The sequence below is a fragment of the Apis mellifera genome, linkage group LG10, assembly GCF_003254395.2.
Source record: "Apis mellifera strain DH4 linkage group LG10, Amel_HAv3.1, whole genome shotgun sequence".
Taxonomy (NCBI): Eukaryota; Metazoa; Arthropoda; class Insecta; order Hymenoptera; family Apidae; genus Apis; species Apis mellifera.
This window is the reverse complement of record NC_037647.1, coordinates 8,449,836-8,471,426: the sequence shown is the minus strand read 5'-3', so window position 1 is coordinate 8,471,426 and position 21,591 is coordinate 8,449,836. Positions and strand designations below refer to the sequence as shown.

The 21,591-nt window shown below is 44.3% G+C and overlaps 1 protein-coding gene across 12 annotated transcripts in view; it reads left to right on the top strand.

The window, feature by feature from the left end:
* The window catches only part of LOC102655479 (putative uncharacterized protein DDB_G0271606), a 102,631-nt gene that overhangs the window by 77,388 nt on the left and 3,652 nt on the right, over positions 1 to 21,591 (top strand). For 11 of the 12 annotated variants that reach the window (XM_026443459.1, XM_026443461.1, XM_006565564.3 and 8 more), the window contains 5 exons: positions 1,900 to 2,040; positions 6,015 to 6,141; positions 18,643 to 18,893; positions 19,083 to 19,584; positions 19,663 to 21,256. In XM_026443459.1, coding sequence (XP_026299244.1) covers positions 1,900 to 2,040; positions 6,015 to 6,141; positions 18,643 to 18,893; positions 19,083 to 19,584; positions 19,663 to 21,256 — 2,615 coding nt within the window. Of the gene's footprint in view, positions 1 to 1,479; positions 1,498 to 1,899; positions 2,041 to 6,014; positions 6,142 to 18,642; positions 18,894 to 19,082; positions 19,585 to 19,662; positions 21,257 to 21,591 lie in introns of those variants that run through there. The other variant, XM_006565563.3, reaches the window with a different exon arrangement.

Sequence of the window (21,591 nt, the reverse complement as noted above, 5' to 3'; positions counted from 1 at the left end):
TTGCATTAAAGATTAACTCTCTTCCTCCCCCCCCCAAACTTCGAAGGAGGAGGCGAACGAGAAGGAGAGAGAAGCGTTCCACCATTTTCTCGCGAATAAAGCGAGAAGGGTTAAGGGAATAAAGGGAGGAGGAAGAGGAGAGGTAGTTGGGAGTCGACTCGCGCTCGATGTCGATCAATTGGAGCGCTAATAGCCGGCTTCTCGCCGATTTAATGATGTCTCGAACGTTGCGGTGAACGTTGCTCGAAACGTAGGAGCAACAAAACCCGACCGTGTATCCCTCCCTTTTCCTTATTCAAACAGATGATTCCCGATCGATCTGGCTACTTGGAAATCGAGCCTTGTTAATATATACGTATCTTATGTATCTCGAATTCGCGCCATCCCAGAATTAATCGCGGGAAATCGGTAATTTCTACGATTCGAGTAAGAAGAAAATTTCATTCGGTTTAATTTTTTAAAACCGCTGCGAATATTTGAAACGAATTCCCTTTTTCGAGAGGGATTCGTATCAATCTCGGTAGATGAACGAGCGTTTGAATTTTGATTAAGAAACATGATTTTATTCGACGTGATCTGGGTTAGCCACGTCTCGCCGCTTCGATTTGTCCAATCCAATCGAAGGTAGAGAAAATTTTAGCAACCAAATTTTCGTTCGAGGAGAGAACGCATGGAGAGAGAGGAAGGAAAAGAGTATGTAATTTAACGCACGAGACACGAAAGAAGTCTCGAAACCGCGACGCGAAATCTTGGAAACGAACGATCGAACTCATATTTTTCATCGAAAAAAAAAGAAAGGAAAGAAAGAAATCATAATTCACGAATCATAATCAATTCTAATATGGTTCGATTTAAGAAGGAAGAAGAATAAGCTCGTCATTAAGAAACGTGATAGATGGAAGGTATAGAAAGCGAGGATACAGCGGAGTTATCGGTAACAGACACGCTTTCGACTCGTTTTCGTTGACGTACGAAGGTTACCAAGAGTCCTTGTCTCGGTGCGTGGAATTCGAAGGGCCAAGTCGACCTTGGGATTCTACTTGGTATCGGAGGCCGGTCCTCTCCAGATGGTGCACGAGGTCAAGCAAAAAGAACTCTCCTCCAGTCCGGACCTACCACTCCTCGTCTCGCTTTTTCTTTTCTCCACCGCGTTACGCCTCTCCCCGGGCCCAGCCTCCTTCCGTTTTTCCATTTGTTTCTGCCGCTCCGCGAAATCGCGTAATCCTTCCAGCTTTTCCTCCTCTCCTTCTTCTTCTTCGTCATCATCTTCTTCTTCTTCTTCTTCTTCTTCTTCGTTGCTCTCCGACGAGCTCTCGTGGTCGTTTCGCGAAATGGCAGGCTGGCATTTAGAAGGATTTACCTTCCGCGACACACCGAGATTTTATTGTATAACTCTCGATTATCGTGGCATCGTCGAATCGAGATGGGATTCGAAGGTGAAGAAGCAGTAGGTTAAAGTTGGAAGAGGATTCACGAGGACGTAGAATTGGATCGATGGTTGGTATTTAAGAAATTCGAAATGGAACGATGTCTAGAGACTAAGGTCGTTTCTCTCGTATTTTTACGGTTGCAAGTTGCAACGGAACAATTGGTGTCCTTGATCTTAAAAAAGTGCGGATCGAAACGAATCGTCCATCAACTGCGGATATCATCATATTCCTGTGTATATTAGGAAAAACTTGGTTCTTAATTAACCAAATGAAAGAATACCAAGGGAGGAACATTTACGAATGAAACGAATGCGACGAATTTTCTTTTCCTTTTTTTTTTTTCCGATTAAATTTTCGATCTATGGCGAAAAAATTTTGGTCGATACGGAGACGGGTGGGCGAAAAGGTTTTCCACCCGGTGCAGATATTTGTAACCGCTTTTCCTGATGTACTCTTAATCCTGTTTCAGTTACCAGTGGGCGGGGGTGGTGCTGTGCTGGTGCTCAGCGAGCTTGAAAGCATGGCAGCCAGGCAACAGCGGGAAATTGCCCAGCAAAGGCGCCTCCTGGAGCAGAGAGAGGCCCGTCTAGCCGTGCTTCGAGGCGCACAGGTGAGAGAGAACCACTTCTTCCAACCTAAATGCGGAAATCGTTCTGGAAATTGCCCGACAAAGCTCCTGTAATATTCCCTCCTTCGGTCTGGCCGCGGCCCTCGATGCGTCCCACCTTCCGCTCGTCGATGAGACCAACTTCCGCCCGTCCACCGCTCGATCGTCCAAACATCGTTTTTTCTTTTTCCTCTCCGTCGATTCCATCTTCAAACTTTTGCCTCCGATACATCGTGTACGTATCATTTCGTTATATCGTGCAAGTTTCTCCAGATTATCTCGCATATGTATTGCGTTGGCAACTAAGTAATTGCGGATTTTTTTTAGAAAATCAAAGACAGTTTTTTCATGGAACTAAATAACTTTATTCTGTAATGTGTTGCCCATTTTGATCAATGATCTTTTGCCATCTTTCAGCATCATAATCCCACGTTCATAAAACTTGTGGTTTTTATTAGCAAAAAACTGAATCAGGTACGATTTGATATCATCATTATTGAAATTTTTACCATTCAAAGAGTTTTGTAAAGATCGAAATAAAAAGTAATCAGATGGTGCAAGGTCAGGACTATATGGTGGATGTGGCAAAACATCCCAACCAAGCTCCAATAATTTTTGCCGAGTGACCAAAGATGCGTGTGGCCTTGCATCGTCATGATGGAATACAACACCTTTTCGATTTGTCAATTCTTCAACTGCATTGTTTAATTTCGTTAGTTGTTCAATGTAGACAACAGAATTGATCGTTTGGTTGGGTGATAAGAGTTCGAAATAGACAATTCCTTTATAATCCCACCAAACTGATAACAAAACCTTCTTTTAATGAATACCAGCTTTTGATGTTGTTTGAGCTGGTTCACGTGACCTGCTCCACGATCTTTTCCGCTTGATATTGTTGTAAACAACCCATTTTTCATCGCCAGTTATCAGTCGTTTTAAAAATGGATCATTTTCATTACGTTTCTTTAGCAAATCGCAGCTGTTGCATTAAATGCTTTTCTTTCAGTTCGTGAGGAACCCATGTATCGAGTTTTTGAACATAGCCAAGTTGTTTTAAGTGGTTTTCAATGCATGTATGCGATACATGAAGCTTCTCTGCAATCTCACGAGTTGTACTGTGACGATCCGAATCGATTATTGCTTTGATTAGGTCGTCATCAACTGAAATCCGCAATTACTTAGTTGCCAATCCAATATATATATTTCGAAGCGGATGAACGTAGAAAGATTCGCTGTTACGGTTTGCCTGGCGAATATTTTTCAAAAAAAAAAAAAAAGTGAAAAACAAAAATTTTCATATATCTCCGATTCGGCACAAGTGTTGTCGTCAATATGCACAACCATTTCGCTATGCATTTTTCGCCGTGCTTACATCCGCTTTTTATTATTTATCAAAAATCAATATTCACCACGGTGAGTGGGTGGATCCGCTCCCAAATATTAATACGCGCGTTCTCTTCGATGAAAAAATTTTAACCCGATATTTTTTTCCTTGGAAGAGAAGAACGAGCTGTACGAGTTTGTCGCGCACATAGCTGGAGGACGAGGAACGACGTACAGTTTTTCGCGAGGAGCGTGTACAACAAAAATTTCTCCAAGTGGTTTAACTCGGTTGAATACAACTCGCGTACAACCCCAACGTGTGTTGTTTGGTCGGAATTCAATGTTTAGCCGTTTACTGCTGGTGAACGACGATAAAACGGCTCGTAAAGAGCCTTCGTTTCCCGCGATATAAAATCTCGAAATGATCCCCAACTTTCATCGGCCTCCAATCCTCCCCGTCTCCCCGCTCTTCCCGCCAACGAGAAGCGGAACATTGGCGTCATGAATAATTCAAACTAATAATAGACTGGGGAACAGTTTATGCCTATTATCGAACAGATAACTGTCCATTCTCGGCCTCGTCATCCCGTGGAAGATGGACCACGCATCCAGTCGTTGCTCTCCCGCCACCGTGATGAAGCGTAAATAATCGCGATTATTCTCGATTAACAGGTATTCTTTTCACAAAGATTCTTTTCTTTTCTTTGCTCTCCTTCGATTTTCTTTCGAACGAGAAATTCGAGAGAAAGAGAGAGAGAGTTGGAAGGGAATAACCTCGAGGAATCGTGCGAGATATTCTGGAGAACACCTGCTATACACGAGTGGTAAATAATTAACGGGTTTCTATCATTGGAAGGAGCGCAAGATCGAGCATAAGGGCAACCGGCAATTACATCCATCCAGCATTGTCAATCTTCTTCTTCTTCTTCTTCTTCTTCTTTCGAGAGTATCTTGGCAAAAGAGTCGAGTTTCCCCGTGTTTGAGGAATCATTCGCTCGGCCGAAAGGAATTCTAAGAGCGTTCCTCGGGGAACACGATCGATTACCACGCGATTATCCTTGATGAATTATCCCTGTTCCGCGTAATGGAGGCGAACAAAAGATGGAGCGAAGCCAATGCGCCTACCGTTAGCTTCGGTAACCACGACCTTGATCCTGAACCTCCGATCATGGAGATTCCGTGTTGAAAAGAGAAAGAGCGAGAGAGATCGGTAGCGATTGCGTCGAGAAATGATGTATCGTTGCTCCGCTCGCGAAAACTTTGCGCACTCGAACGAAACTTAATCTATGATAAAACTCATCATCGAGCCTCCATCTTGAAAAACACTTTGGAGGGAATAATTTTTGGATATGTAATCATCGTGGAGTAATTCCCTTCCACTCGAGATAATTTTTGGAATAAAATCACGACGAAATGAGGCGAAACGGTATCGACGAGGGTTGGAATCGTCGGTTAAACCCACGATCCGCTTAGGCGCGCGATTTTAATCAGGTCTCGCAGTCCACTCGACTCGACTCGCACCCCGTAGCGAGCTAGTTAAGCGCGTAACGCGTTGAATTCTCGGCGGAGGACGACGACAACGTTTCCTCGCTTCCCCGTGTGCTTAGCACTCGACGCGCGTGTAACGAGCCTCTTCTTCTTCCACGATATTAACGAGATTAAGAGCGTCGCGCTCGCCTCTCTCTTGTCGTTAAATGACGTCAGTCTGATCTTCTATTCGTTACTTTGTACAACAATGATCCTCGCTCGATTCCATCCAGGAAACGTGGATGAAAAAAGAAAAACACGAGAGAAGAGAAATTATTCGTATTATCGATTATCGAACGAGTATCGAGATTCTTCTTCCCTTTCAAACGGAGATCATTCTCGGGAAAATCGAGCGCAAGAAAGTACTGTAGATGCTCGGATCGCAGCGGATTCCCCGCCAATTGGAAGTAATACGAGATAGAGAAGCGAGGCGACAGGACTCGGTCTGGACAGGATTTTCTCAGACTCGAAAACTTTAATCCTCGGCGTCGCCTCTATTCCCCGGTATAAGACCAAAAGATATAGAAAGTTTCAGCCACGCTCGAATCCTCCATTCGTTCCTCGGACGACCAGCTTTTCTTCTAAGCTTTTTAACGATCAACAGTATGTACGGAGAAAAAGAAAGAAAAGGAAAAGATTCCAGTATCGAGGAGCAAATCTTGCAGTTTCCACGCTGTACTGGAAAGCGTGTAGCCGGTAATTTACGGTTAACGTTCTCGGGGAGAGATTACCGGACCTACTGTATCGCAACACTGTTAAATTCCGCGTTAAATTTTAGAGAAGATCTCCGGAAGGGGAGAGAGATCTGGTTTTCATTGGACGGTGGTATGCGGGGAGAATGCGTGCAACGATTAGCGAGGATCCTTTGAAATTGGTTGTTAGTCGGCGAGGAAGGAAGCTCGTTTCCGTGTAATTTGCTCGTTCGGCGAGTGGTGTTAATATTTTAAGTAAAATACTCTCCTCTTATTCGGTGGCCGTTTGAAATATTCCAATGCTCCTCCCCCCTTTACCATCCCTTCCCATTCATTAGCCCCGCAGTATTCACTCTGGTGGCTGGTATTCATCCTCCTCCTCCTCCTCCTCTTTCTCTTCCCCCGGCATTCAATGACCGGTATTTGCTGTTTCAGGAGCCAGCACAGCAGGACAAACTCGCCAGATTGAGGCACAGGTTGGACCAACAACAAAGCAAACTGAATCGGTTGCGATTACTCAGGTCGCAAACCGACCAGTCACGTGCCAACAACGCCACGCTGAGTAAGTCGATTAACAAATCGCTTTTTATCCCTTGTAACGTGCTCCCCGTTGGACAACTCTCGCTTTAAATATCGCACCTCTGATCGCACACACATACACGCGCACACATAAGAGATCCGATTCCCTTTGACACGAATGAACCAAGGTGTACCCTTTTCGTGAACAAACGAGCGTCCGTTAAATATTAGAAGCTCGCAGAGGAATCTCTCTGTGCGCGAAGCGAAGAGCATTCCTGCGAATTCCTTCCCCGATGATAAACTTGGCCGGTTCGACTCTCTGTCGAATCTCGGACAGAGAACAGCGTATCGCTGTTCGAAAAGTGCAACTTTGCCCGAAGTCCCTTCGAGAATAGTGGACGAATATAACCGAGAATGTCATTCGATTACGCAGAGAAAGGAGGAACGTGGTTCGTTATCGTTCGATTCGAGTGTGGCGCGAATCCCTGTAATTTTCAACGAGATCGAACTCGCCTCTCGTAAAAGGATATCGAAAGAATATCGGATTCGATAAAGATTTCGCGGACAATGTGACTCCTTCCTCCTTTCGGATTCACGGCAACGATTCCTTTTCGCTCGTTCCTTGAAATCATTTCCCTGGTAGAGAGATCGTAGGCGAGGTTGTAGGTGTTTTTTCCAACGAAACGATTCCCTTCGATTTTTAAAATCGAGATCGACTTCCTTTCGTGTCATTCCATACTCGAATCAAAAAATGATTCACAATATTCACGCGTTGCGTTTTTAAACATTCCTTGTTCGAACAAAGAATTCCAATCGTTAAAGCCTCTTTTCCAATAATATCTTATCTGGTTTAACTCGTTTCGACAAATGGAGTTTGATTCCCCGAGAAAGTTTCATTCGTTACGCTCGTTCTCGATTCGAAGCCTTGCCCGCTGCATCATCATCCGTTCCTTTCATTCGCGCCGTGTTCGCGATTCTTCCCCGCGGAAGGCGGTAGACCGAGATTAGCCGGTTGAAAAGTGCAATCCGGGCGAAACGGTGGATATGGGGGAGGAGGGAGGACGAATAGAAGGGAAGGATCCGATCGGATCCGTTACCAACGGAAATTCGCGTAATCTGGTTCCCGTGGAACGTGGAAAACGTCGATGGATCGCATCATAGAAATGCAAATGATGGAAATTCATCGTTGGAACGCATCTTGGATAACCGTTCGGGGGATGAAGCGGCGTAGGGGAGAGAGAGAACTGCACGGATTCGAAACTTTGTATCATCCTGACCCAATATGCCCGGGGGAGTCTCCCCCCTCTCGCATTTGATGGCTTCCTATTCGAAACGAAATTTACGGGCCACGTAGATTCCGCATTTTACGCTGTATGTTGTATCTCCGGCTTTTCCGTTTGAAGTCCGAAATAAGGGATCTGGCTTTTTACGATGCTAACTTTTCGATTCGCGCGGCCAACGAGATCGATACGAAGGAGGAGTTTCTCTCCTCTTCCTTTCCTTTCTCTCCTTTCGCTCGGTCTCGTTAAATTAAATTCGTGCGTCTTCTCTTTCAATTTCTCTGCCAAAAAAGAAAGAGAGAGAGAGAGAGAGAAAGGTTCGCATCTCGTTTATATATATATATATATACACGTTTGTATGCAAAACAGGTGGATACAGAAACGGTGGACGATCAAAGGGAGGCCCGTTTAAAAAATATTTCCCTCGCCCACAATAAAATTGGCGAAGAACGAATGGGGAAAAACGAAATAGACACGCGGTAATCTTTTCGTGATCCCTCGACGTTCCACGCGCGATGCGGTTTATTTAAAAAAGAAAAAAAAAGGAAAAAAAAATCCTTCGAATTAAACGGTCGAGGCTCGAACCGGGTGACGGGGAACGGGCTTTAATTAAAGAGAGCTTTCCAGCCCCCCCCCCTTCCTCCTCTTCTCGACGTATCGCGGGAATTATGTGGCCCGAGTGAACCTCAGCCTCCCTCTCCCTCTCCTCGCAAAAGTCACCACCACGAGCCTTCTTTTCCCTCCGAAAAAATCATCGCACGATCTCGCCTCCCGTTCGATCGTTTATTTCCACGTCTACGCGTCGTGTTTACCGTTTCTCGGCCCATCTCTCCCCCTCCTCCCCTCGTCCCAGAATTTCATTTCCTGGCGGGATGTGTCGGTGTCGATGCCATCCCGATCCCGAGAAAGATCGAATTTTTCTGACTCTCCACTAAGAGGAGGGAGGAGGGGAATTGAAACGAACGTTTCGAAGGATAAAAGAAGGGTGAAAGATCCTCGGCCACGTCTGATATGACGCGAGTTTCCCAAGACGTCGACCGGTTTATCTCGTCTTTACGAGATAAACCTCGTAAGACTCTTTGAGCTGTGGTACCGTCTGTCTCGGCGAAAGAGTCTCGACGAGGAGGAGACGGATTCTCTTTGTCGATTCGAAGGTGAGGGATGTTTGACGAACCCCCGTCTGAATTGGGTTTCGTGATATTTTAGCGTCCTTTCTCTCCCTCCGAAGAACAAACTTTCCTTTCTTGTTCCCTCCTCGTATCTCTCCAACCGATTTTTCGCTTCTCTTTCTCTTCTCTTCTTCTTCTTTCTCGCCAAGACTTGAAACAACTTCTCTGCACAAGTCGAGAAAGTTAATTTTTCCCCCCTTCGTTAATCCAAAGTAGACGTCGAAGAAATTCAATGTTTAAACTCGGGGGGAATCGTCGTTCGAAGGGTGAAAAATATCCGTTTGAAAAATAAAAAGAGGGGGAAAAAAAAAATCCGCCAAGATAAATAACCGTTCCGCATCGAAAACCGGAACCATCGATCCTCTTCCCTCGCGAAACAGGGGGAGAGGAGGGGGGAAAAAAAAGTTGCGTGGGACGTGCCGGCAGAGTTTCGCCGGGAATAAATCTCGCCCCGAGTTCGCCCGTCACAGCGAAATCCTCTCCTCCTCCTCCTCCTCCTCTCTGACAGACGTAGCGAGCGCAATCGACCGGCCTCGTTGCTTCCCATCTAATAGTTTCCGCTTGCCCACCTATAATGGCCCAACTTTTTGACAGATCATGAATTCTAATTTCATCCCTGCCTCTGCGCGTGCAGAGATGCGGTTACTTGCCTCCGTTTTCTTCCAAGAAACCAACGTTCTTCCCCTTTCTCTCTCTCTCTCTCTCTCTCTCTCTCTCTCTCTCTCTCTCTGTCTCTCTGTTTCTCTGTCTCTCTGTCTCTCTGTTTCTCTCTCTCTGTCCGTATCGATTTCGAAGATCGTGAACGAAACGATTGATGATCGAGCGAATAAAATAAGGAGGGATAAAATAAGATAGACGGTGGAAATGGAATTAAATCCGATATTCAATCGGATGATCGAAACCTTGGAGGCTTAAAATTGTGCCCCACGATTATCCTCGCCCACCACCTCTCCACGAATTAACGTTCTGAATCTTGATAATGACACGGCCGATGCTAATGGCTTAATCTCGAGAGCAAAGAAGATTATTCCGAGTCGTTCCTGCTCTCGTAACACGAGAAACGCGAAGCGCTCTTGTTATTCGAAGAGATTAGATGCACGGATATAATGTGGATTAATGGCAGTTAAGACACACGAGGGGGGGGGGGGGGGGGAACACATTCCCGTTTTCTATTCTATTCCATGTTTAGAAAGTAGATATTAACACGGGATGACTATGAATCACCTAGCATTTTTTTTTCACCCTTTGATGAATAAAATCTCTCGATTCTCGAGTCGGTAGCAGAGAGAATTCGAACGTATAAAACCTTACCTCCCCTCCTGCTCGAAATGGAGAAAATAGAATGATGGAAAAAATTTGTCAAAGCGCGAAATTTTTGGCCGAGGAATTAATTTCGATTCTACGAAGTTAAAAAATGTTTTACTCGAGGATAAAAACACCATAATCTTTTTGTGTGTAATTCTTTCCAGGGAAATAAATCTGAACGGATTTTTCTTTTTTTCTTTTTCTCTTTCTCGTATTTAGGTTAGTTGGAATATGGTTTTGGAGGGAGAGAGAGAGAGAGAGTGAGCGAGGTTGGCTGATAATTTAAGATCTCGCGGGTCAAAGGGTTAGCAAAAGCGGGGAAAAACGAGGGATCGGACGAAGGTGGGCCTTTAACGTAACGAACGATCATTTTGTACGCTATCCGCGGGCTAATTTGCCCATAACCCGAGGCAATTCTTCTTTTAAGTGGATATTTTTCGAGATTTTCGAGTCGAGCGGCAAGGTATGGAAATATCTTCTAAAATAGTTTTATCCGAGTTTTTTTTTTTTTTACTCGTTTAATTCTCTTTTATAAAATTATGAAATTTCGAAAAAAAAAGGAGGAGGGAGGGAAAAGAAACAAAAAGGATGGATAATACCGCGGGAATTAAAAAGAAAAAAAAAAGAAGAAAGTCTTATCTTCGAATACGATGGTGCGTTGTTAATTAATTTTTTCCCAAATGCCCACGGCTGATACAAACTGCAGCCAAGAGTTTCGTGTTCTCCGGAATAGCGGATTCTATCTATCGTTCTTTAACAAAGTTTTAAGGAGTTGCCCCTTTCTCCTCGATAAAAAGTTGGGCCGTTCCCTCGATAGTTCTCGATAGTTGAATTCCGTTTAAATTTCATCCTCGCGATAACTCGACTCGGTTTTTTTACATTTTATTTACTCGAGTTTTTTTCCCCGGTAAAACGCGAAACTTCATCCTTTTTGTTCTTTTTCTTTTTTTTTTTCTTTTTCTCCAACATAATTCGAAATCGCATCGATTCTTTCACGGATTAGTCTCTCTTTTTCTCTCTTCTCGAGTTCCATCATTATCTTGGATGGCGAACGAACGAACGAAATCCAATCCGATGAAACTTTGGATGAATCGATTCGATTCGCAAAGTTGTCCAAGGGGCAAACGTGAAATCGCGAAAAAGAAAGGATAAGGAATTAAAATTTCCGCGACTTTTCTCTTTCTCTTCTCGGCCAAGACTTTCAAGAATTTGTTGTTTGTCCCATTCTCTTGCGCGTCTTATTCGACACGCCGCGTTACTTTCAATTTATCCGATGCAATTCGTCTCGCGAGAATAATACTCGATGCACGTCGCTCAAAGGAGGAGGAGAGGGAGGGAGAGGAACTTTTGCAAATATCGACACTTGCTCCCCTAAATTATTAAAACGGAGGACGCGGAAAGAAAGATTCCAGGATCGAATTGGAAACCGGAAACCGTGCGATATATAAATCGTTCGCCCGAAAATAATCCGCCTCGTCTCTCTGCACAAATAAAAATTCCCCTCCCACCGAGCAGCGTGTAATAATCGTCTTGAAAATGTAGATCAAAATATAACTCGCTTATAATAACTCTCCTACACGCTTATCCCACTTGCCGCAATTTTCTCTTAATTTTCATCCGATTGAGCGAGAAATTTTTGAATTTAAAATAATTAAAAAGCTTTCTTCACCCTAAATGGCTTATGGCTTCTAACGATCGAAAGTACATCAACAACAGAGAGGAATCATGGGATCTGAGACCAGTTTTCGTTCGCTTCGAAAAGTGAAGCGACTCGTAGAACCGTGTCGTTCGTTTTCAGATTCGAAGCGGAAAACGAGTGAGCGAGAAAAAAAGAGAGAGAAAGAGAGAGGAGAAAAGAAAAGAAAGATTCACGCTCGAACATTCGTTTAATTAACAACGCGAGCAGCGTTGCTTTTAATTGCACATCTAACGAGCAAATCTTGTATTTTTTTTTTTAGTTTCGCGACCGAGATGAAAGTAGGAAAAAAAATTGCGCACGCATCTTCACGCCAATTACGCGCCATCCGTCTTACGATTATCGAGCCTCCCACGCTATTTTTTTTCCTCGCCCCGTTGAATCCCCAGTTTTCATCCGCCTGAAGAGAAAGAGATTTTTCACCCCCGTTGAGATGAAAAGATCGGGGAGATGATATTTTCGATATATATATATATATATATATATATATATATATATATATATATATATATATATATTCCTTGCTCGAAATTTCGCTGGAACTGGGTTAACGCAACCGTGACCCCCTTCCGATCACGGGAAATCTCGTTTCGACGAATATGATCGAGAAGCATTGTTCGGTCCCCATAGAAGAGCAAATAGGAAGGAAGAACGTCGATCCTCCTTCCACTCCTTTCTTCCTGGTCGTGTTCTCGAAAGACGAGCTGCGACGAGAAGAAAGAAGGTTATTTCAGAAACTCGCTCCGCGAGATTGTCTCGAAGGAGGGGGAGGGACAAATCTTTTTTGGAAAAGGGGAGGGGATCGAAACGGAACGGGGACACGAAAGTTTTTCTCTCGTCATCGATGATCCACAGATGGCTGGTGATAAAAAAAAAAAAAGAAAATAGGAAAGAAAAAATACGGAGGGATGATCTTTCCCTTTGAAAACGTTTCTCGTGCGCCGGTTTTAAACTTTGAGGATGGGGTTTATGTTTGCTACACACTCGGGAAAAGTTTAGTAAGGAACTCGTGTAACACAGGCTCGTTCAACCTGTTCCAAAGGTACTTAGACCTCGAGACACGCGTCTATAAATATAGTATTCTAACTTAGTTTTATTCTTTAAACGTGGAGAGGAGTTCCACTTTGAGAGAAATTTTTAAATTTTCAATCGCTCATCTATATTTTTTTTCATCGTTCGCGTTCCATCTTGGCTCCGTGGTAACGCTCTCACAGGCACTCTCCCGATCGGGAAATCTTGTTTCCGCGGGAAATGGAGGCTGGAAGCCGGCATTCCGGGGTCGTGGAGGAACTGCAACCGTGAAAAATAATAAAATCAGAATGAAAAGAATTTCGTGTTCCATTCCGCAAACACTTTTGTTCCGCGAAATTTCATTGTGCTCTTCTTCGAGAAGAGAAATAAAAAAAAAAAGAAAAAAATTTCATCCAACGCCACAAAACGATACTTTGGATATTTTGGATATTTTATTTTCAGCGATCGATCGTGACAGTAGATCGTGAACGTTTCTCTCTCTCTGTCTCTCCTCTTCGAAGAAAGAGAATCTTCCCTCGAAGGCGAAAAAGTTCGGTCGATGGAAGAAAGTAAAACAGCAATTTCCCACACCGAGTGTCCGGAATCATCGACTTTTCAGCTTTCGAACATCCCCGAGACTCTATTCGGGGGGAGGGGGAAGAGGAGAAGCAAACTTTTACAGAGAGAGAGCTAGAGTTTCGGGTGAAGATTTGGTATTCACGAGGGAGCACGAGTCGAAGCCCCCTTGGTCAAAGTTTCGCGACGTCCCGCCAAGAATACAAGAACCATCTCCCTCCGGCTTTTTGCCGGGCGGTTCGATTTTTCGAAGCTTCCTTCTTTATTCCCGTAGGTTTTACGAGGGATATAAAAAAAGAGAAAAAAAGAGAGAAAGAAACGTCACGACTCCCGTCTCGAGACGCGTTTCCGTTCTTCCATCGAGAACGAAAAACGGTGAATCGATGTTACGAGGCATCTCGAGATCGATCTCGAGATCGAACTTCTTTCCCGAACTTTGTTGAAGAATCTCAACTCCCTTCCCCTCCCTCGTCTTGCGGTTATTTTCCCTCTTCGAGGTTGGAATTCGCGACTGATATAAATTACTTATACTTTCTCTCCACTTTCTCTCGGGTAATCTCTAATCTGTATCTTTATTGCGTGAAATTGTTAGAATTCATTGACAGCGAAATTTTTCTTTTTTTTTTTAAAGAAATCTCTCTCCGTTTTCAACAACCTTCTCTAGAAATTACTTTGTCGATCGAGGCCCTCGTCACCTTGGCCTGACTTCGTCCAAAGATGAGAAACAAACTGGTGTCCGAGGTGATAAAACGACGAGTATTATTGTATTACCAATATTCGCTATCCCGAACGAATAACCAAAGTATTCCGCGCAACAAAAGCGTAAAGGAAACCTGGAACGCATCCAAGACGAAAAGAAAGAAAATGAAAATTTTCGAAATTCTCCAACCAACGTCATCTTCGAATTTCACCAGGCCATGATCTTTCTTTTGAAGAGAAGGCAAGCCAAAGGGTTCGAGGACTGCGTCGATAAAGTCGAAGCAGAGTGGTGGTTGGCTGTATCACGCGGTGATATCCAGAAATCCGTTCGTAGACACGGAAAACACGAGAGGCGTATCGAATCTCTCCGCGTGCGAGACACACGAGCGGGGGGAGGGGAGTGTTCGCACGTATATAGCCTAGAATTCGATAATGGGATTCTAGGTCATAGGACAATCCGCGCCGAGGGATTCATCATCCTCTTCTTCACTGTTTCGAAACGATTGTACGCAAGATTCACCATCTCTGTTGAAGTTAATTCTCAACTTGGTCCGCGAATTCGATCGAGCAATCTTTTCTAATTACTCGAAAATAATTATTCGCGGATGAAAATTCGAAATTTCAATCCGTTTTATTTTTCTTTGGAGGAAGGGTCTAGTATTTCGGATCGATCGATTTCGAACGGTTGGACGAGATCGTGGAAGTCTAGCGTGGAAAGCAATCAATGCCAAAAGCATACCCTGCTTACGATTCTAACCCCGACACTGCGTTATTTCAAAAAATAAAGAGAGAGAGAGAGAGAAATCGAAAAATAGATACCCTCTCGAAATTAAAATCAAAAATTCAAGAGCGGGTAACTTTATAAAAATCCCATTCGTTTCAATCTCAATTGAAGAAGTCGATGGGTTTCGCGCACAAGTGATAGTTGCTCGACTTATCACCGTGTCCGGTGAAAAAAAAAAAAGAAAAGTTTCTAAACGTTAGGAGAAAGCTTGGACAGCACTTGAAAACTAGTCGTTTCCGGTGAAAACTCCAAACGGAAATCCTCTCTTCCCAATAGACGTGGGAAATCGCGGCGAGTTTGCATAAGATCCAACTCGATCCAGAGTCGAGCAAGTGTATAATGGTCGTCGAAGAAGTGGTCACTTCTCTTCACAATCGAATCCGTTCGAACTTCCAATTACCGGAAGTAAGAGAAGAGAAGAGAGGGGGTGTCCTCGGCCACCGTTCCACGCGGTAATTCCACATTTGCCTCGCGGCCTCGCAAAATCGATAATCACCGCCAGACTTCGACCGCAACGACAATGTAAATCAAACTCGAGGTAATTAATAGAGTTCTGGTATGCGTGGAAGAAGACTCTCGCGTTAATTATTATTATCAGCAGGATCGAATCTCGTGGTCACTGCGAACCCGACCATCGAGGATAAGCAACATTTTTAATCCAACGGTGGTGGTGGTAAGATAAAGGTAAACGTTGATCGTGAAACAAAATAAACGAACATAGAATGGATTGATATCATCTCGTGTGTATAATACGGTAAAACAATTCCCGATAAAGAGTACTTACGTGTTTATACAGTTTATATTCTATAAATCCATCAAGACGATCGATCGTTTCGACAAAACATAATTTTCCTCCCCCTCTTTCTTCCCTTTCGTTACCTTTAAAGAGTAAAAATAACTTTCCTTCGTATTTATCGAATCCACGATACCCGGTATTCGAGCCTCCCTCTCGGAACGTTATGAAAGATTCAAACGAAACTTGAGAAAGTGGAACGTAAACTTCGTGACCTCCGCCCATTGCGAAGTTGTCCAGGTCAGGGAAAATAATTATTATTAACCGGTTAGCGGTAGTAGTAGTAGCAATAGTATCTGTAGAGAAGGTGCATTGTAGCAAATATCGAGGATATTTTTCCCCCGAAAATGAGCAAAGAGTAACTCGATGCGGTAGCACAATGCGTTTAATTAAATGCCAGCCTTTTAATCGATGCATACAATTAAACGGCGAGGATTCGTCGATACGATCCGCCTCCTCGTTGTTACAACCCCTCGTTCATCGATACGATATCTATTCCTTGCTTAACGACTATCCTATCTTCCTATAGTGCAACGATATCAATTGAACCACGTTCCACCCGATTCCGGTTATTCGCTATTTCTCGCCCGTCTCTGGTATATCTGTATATCTACGGAACGAGCCAATTTCGATCGTTCCCTTCTTCTAAACGTTCTAACAAATCTTGGGGGGAATTTCACGGGATTTTGTCGTCGAAATTTTTTTTCCAAGTCGCGCGAAAAAATTCCTCTCTCTCTCCTTTTATTCGTAATATCGATGAGCTCGAATCCGTTATGTTACACGCACACGTCAAATTACATTACGTACACGAGCGGAATAAATCGTAGCTATATACGAAATGAAAAATGACGATGGTTAACGAGTCGGTTGGAAACTTAACTTGGTAATAAGCCGTGTATACGAAAGTTTTCAGCGTTGAATTACAAAATTGGCGCTAGCAAGTTGCTGTATACAAGCCTAAGTTCCATCCTTGCGTCTTTATAAAGCCACCTATTTTCTAATTTTCGGGTAAGCAACGGGAGCGGGAAAATTGGCGCGCCCTTTGCCTCTCGTCTCGCCGCATTTTCAGCGACGTAATTTCGGTATGCGACGTAATTTTCAAATTGGCCATTGCCGGGAATAAGGTGCGGTAATTCGGCAGCTCATTGTAATTTCAAACAAAGACGGAATTTTCGTTATCCCGTTTCGCCCACCTGGAGGAGCAATATGCTGAAGAAGGAAGGAAGGAAGGAAAGAGAAGATGGAGGAAAAGTCTAATAAGGTGTAGCTAAGACCGATCGTCGTCCCCTCTGTGGAGCAACGGGACAAAAGCCTCCTTCCTTCTTTCGCATTCTTCTTCAGCATTTTTCCATTCTCGTGATTCCTCTCGCGTCACCTATTTCTGCTCTCCACCCGCGGGAAATGATGACGATAAAGGCGGTCAAAGGCCTACGAACTAGCCGGGCTCTCTCTCTGCCCGGTTTTCACGAATCCAGGTCTCCTTGAAATTAAACGCGACGGTGTTTTAATACGGGACTTTATGAAGATTTTTTTTCGTGAAATGAATGTCGACGACTGGGATAAAATTGGGAAGGTAAAAGAAAAGAGGAGAGAGAGAAAAATGGTGGGAGAATGGGCGAGAAATTATCTGTAAGACGGTATGTTATTAAAATATTAGGGAACCTTGCGAAAAGAGGCTAATTTCGACTCCCGCTTTAATTCTTCATCTCCTCTTCCTTCTCTTCGCGTATGAATTCTCCAAGGATTTTCTAATGAAACTACGGAAGCTGGAATGGAGCGGAACCGTTTAAAATTCTCGTGCTTGATACGATTCGGGGGGAAGAGATTCGCAATAAGCGTCAGTGCGCTGCAGAAGAAATGAGACACCGGAGACAAATAAACGAAACGGGACCAGTCGAATCACGATTCCCCTCGTCTCATCCCGTATCCCAAGTGAAAACGCTTCTCTTCCTTGGATGTATCGGATGGGCGAAGAATCCTTTCTTTTCACGATGATATCGGTCTCCAAGATTCCACACGCAAAAACGAAACCTTGGTTCAAAAGAACGATCGTTTCGAAGGAAATTTAAGAAATTCACACGTGCTCGAACGAATAAAAAAAAGAATGACTGAATTTGATTGAAAGATCATCGATAATATTTAATCGAACGAATGAATTTTCCATTCTAGATTTCAACCTAGAAACAGGATTATAGACGAAGTCGCTTAAATATTAAAGCTACGAGTGATATCTCGCGAGATATCTTCCCTCTTTATTCGAAAAAAAAAAGGAAAAAATAGAGGGATATCTCGTGTTCCAAACTCAATAATAGCTTCCTTTCATGTCCTCCATCTCCAGCTTGAAAGATTCACATGCGTGGATCGCAGAGGCGAGAAGGATCGCGTCGCGCGACGCGAGAAAGCAGCCTCGGCTGGCTCGCGGCGGATAACGTTGGAAAGTTGGAAAAAGAGCCAATTAAAGGAATGATTTACGAGGGTAGGATTCGCGTTATGCTTCGACTCGGTTTCAACAATTAACCGTTGAATTATTTCGTTGTTCTTGGGAGAAGGAGAATAAGAAGGAGAGTCCCCGTTGAATCGGGGACGAAAGATCTTTTGAAAACGTTTTTTCGCCGTTTTTTCCCCGGGAAAGGGGAGTCTTTTCCTCTTTTCGCGGTAACAAAACGGTTCCTCTCCTTGGAGGACGCGGAGTTTCCTCCATCGAGGAGAAAGGGCAAAAAGATTATTTGTTGTTGTCAACCCTTGTTTCCGATTCTTGCCTCTTTGAATAGGATATTCTCTGTCGAAGAAACAGATTAAAACTGCATAAAAAGCGTAGGATATCGCGGATCTAAGGGAAAACGTGTCAAAGGAAGCGGGGAAATAATTAAAAGAAAGTTTCATCCACGTCGCCGTGCCAGATCAAACAAGTTGTCCTGTTCCACCTTGAACTCCTCCTCTCTTTGAAGAAATATCGAATCGGTTTCTGGCTTGCTACTTGAAAATAAACGTCCAGGAAACTGGGACAAAACTCAGGATGTTGGTCGTATACGTTGAAACGTATTCCTATTTTTCGAGTACACGCTACTTTTTTCTTTTTTCGCAATTTTCTTAAAAGAGAGACGAAAAGAGAGTTGTTGCTGCGCTCTTGTTAAAGAATCGTTTTCTCGTTTTCACCTTTCACGCCCGTCTAATATAAAAATCGCCTTGTTCCTCCTCGGCCGTTTCATCATCGTTTCTTGGTGTTCACAGCCTCGGACCTGGACTGCATAAGGGCGCTGTTCAACGAGAAGGAGAAGGAGCTCTCGTTGGCGGTGGCGAAGGTGGAGGAGTTGACGCGACAACTCGAGGAGTTGCGGGGCAGGCAGAACGCGGCCGGGACCGGAAGCGGAGGTGGAGGCGCCGGAGGCGTCGGCGGCGGAGGCGTTGGAGGCGGCGGCGGCGGTGGACACTTGTCGACGCCAGCCAGCGCCGAGCTCGAGAAACTCAGGAGGGAGCTTATTGTGAGCAAAGCCTCTACCCTTTTCCTCCACCCTTTCTTTCTACCCTACCGTGATTTCGATCTTTCGAGAAAGGAAAAAGAGAATATTTAGAATTTTCATCGTGTTTTTCACGCTCGGCGAAATGAATTTTTATTCATCGACGAACAGGGAATAAAAAGTCTTGTTCTCCTTTTTTTTCCCCATCGACAGTATCGTAACAAGATGAACGAGCAGCAGAACCAAATGGTGTCTCAGCAACGGTTGGCCCTAGCGCAACGGCAAGCGGAGATGGCGTCGATTGACGCGAGGATAGCTCAGCTGCAGGGTCGCCTTCAACGCAAGAGAGCGTTGAACCAACGGCTGAGCCAGCAGCTAGGCTCTGGGAATCGCACGAGCGCGAGCACCGGGTTCACAGAGTCGAAGCTGGACTTCAATGGCGGGGGGAAGTCGAGGCCTGCTGGAAATATAGCCGCTATCGAACCCTATTCCCATATACCGAACGACAACGATTTCAATTTGAACAAGAACGACCCGAAATACCAGACACTGCCTTACAACACCAAATTCACGGTGAATTTCAAGGCTGCCGAAGACGACGTTAATAAGAATAAGATACAACACTCGGCCAGTGCATCCCAATTAGGTCAGAGGGCAGCTTTTCAACAGTTTGGTCATCAAATCGCCCACAGCCAATCCCAATCTCATATTCAAGGTTGGTATCGTGGAACGAAAATCTTAGATCGACCTTTAACTCGAGTCTTACTCTTTCAATTACGTCCCATGTTTTCAGGTCAATCCCAATTACTGGGCACGAATCAACACAATCAGAATCTGCCTAATCAATCCGTCAACATGCAACAGACTTGCAACAACAACAACAATAACAACAACAACAATAACAATAACAACAGTAATAACAACAACAACAACGCCAATAGCACGAACAACAACCTGATTAGCACATCCCACAACTTCAGCCCCGAAGGTTTGTCGCAAAATCTTCGGATCCATCATCAACAGCAATCGCAGTCGCAGACGCAACAGCAGCAGCAGCAACAACAACAGCAACAGCAACAGCAACAACAACAACAACACGGAAGCATTCAACAGAAGCAACACAACGTTGGTTCGTCGACATCGAATCTCGGCAGCACCGTATCCATCACTCAAACACAAAATCACAGAAACCTTCAAACGCATCAGAAACCAATATCCAGCGTGGCGCCAAGTTTCTCCGTCAAGTCTCAAATCTATCAGACTTCCTCCACCAAGATTCATCCCGTGATGCCGCAAACTTTGAGCCTGATAGGCCGTGGACACAATAACGCGCAAAATTTCGTTGGTCTGAGCACTCAGGCAGGTGGGAATCAGCAACAATCGAATCAATCCTCTTCTAACAATCAAACGTCCACTCAGGACCAGACGTACGCGTCGAGGCACAACTATCCCGGTATTCAACACTCCGCCCAAGCGAATACTCACCCTGTGTCCTCATCCTCGGTGTACCAGACGCAGAATTCTCCCAATCCTTCGTCGACCATTCACACGTCGTCGAGCGGGACCAGTTTTGGAAACTCGGTTCAAAGATACAATCAGGCTCAACCGTTAACCGGGCCCGCGTCCAACAACGAACAATCCGATAAGATAAAGTTTTCGGAAGGGAAGGTTCAAGAAAAATTCGAGCACGCCCTTCCGGCTAAACACGAACAGCAGAGGTACGAGGCCAATCAGGTGTTCAAGTACGATTCTCATCAGATAAAGTACGAGCAGCATTCCAAGTACGATCAACACGGGAAGTACGATCAGGCGAATCAACAAACGAAGTTGTACGAACAATCGAGCGCGAAGCACGAACAAATTGGAAATCAGACGAATCGTTACGAATCGAAGATGGATCAAGGGAAGTACGAAAGCGGGCAGAACAAGCACGAACAAATTCACGGAACTAAGTACGATCCTAATCAGAATACTCAACAGTACGGTAAACACGATCAACACGAGGTGAGGCCGTCGATCAAGTACGAGCACAATGCGGGATTTAAGCACGAAACGAGCTCGAACAAGTACGAGGGCGGGGGCCAGCAATTCAAGCAGGAATCGGTGAAATTCGAGGGGAACAAATTCGAGCAAAGTTCCGCGACGAAGCACGAGCACAATGGGAAATTTGAGATCCCCGCGAAAACTGTGGAGAAAAGCTCGTTCGAATTCGATAGGTTGAAAAACGAGAACGAAAGGAAAAGTATGATAGAGGACAAGACGAAACCGGCGCTACCTCCGAAACCGAGCAAACCGAATCCCCCTCCGCGGCTGACCCATCACGAGAAGATGGACAATCCGGGCGACGGGATCGCCGATTGCAAGAACAATTTAGGGATCAATACGAGGTTTGTGAATTTGCTTCGCTCTCGTTGAATTATATTTCGATTTTCCTTTTCTTTTATTAATCTCGTCCTTCATCGATCTCTCAATTCGACAAATATTATTCAATATTTATTTTATATTTAGATCCGAATTTACGTTCCAATTTTCGATTAAATCCATTTCGACGATCCGATATCGAATATAGCGATAGAGCAGAGGGATTTTGAGCACAGCGCGTAAAAACGATTACCGGGTTAATTATAAATGTTAATTAGTTCGCGATCGATTTGGCCGGTGAATCGAAGCCTATCTCGAATAATAGACACCAAAATAGAACCACTACCGTGCAGTTGAGACA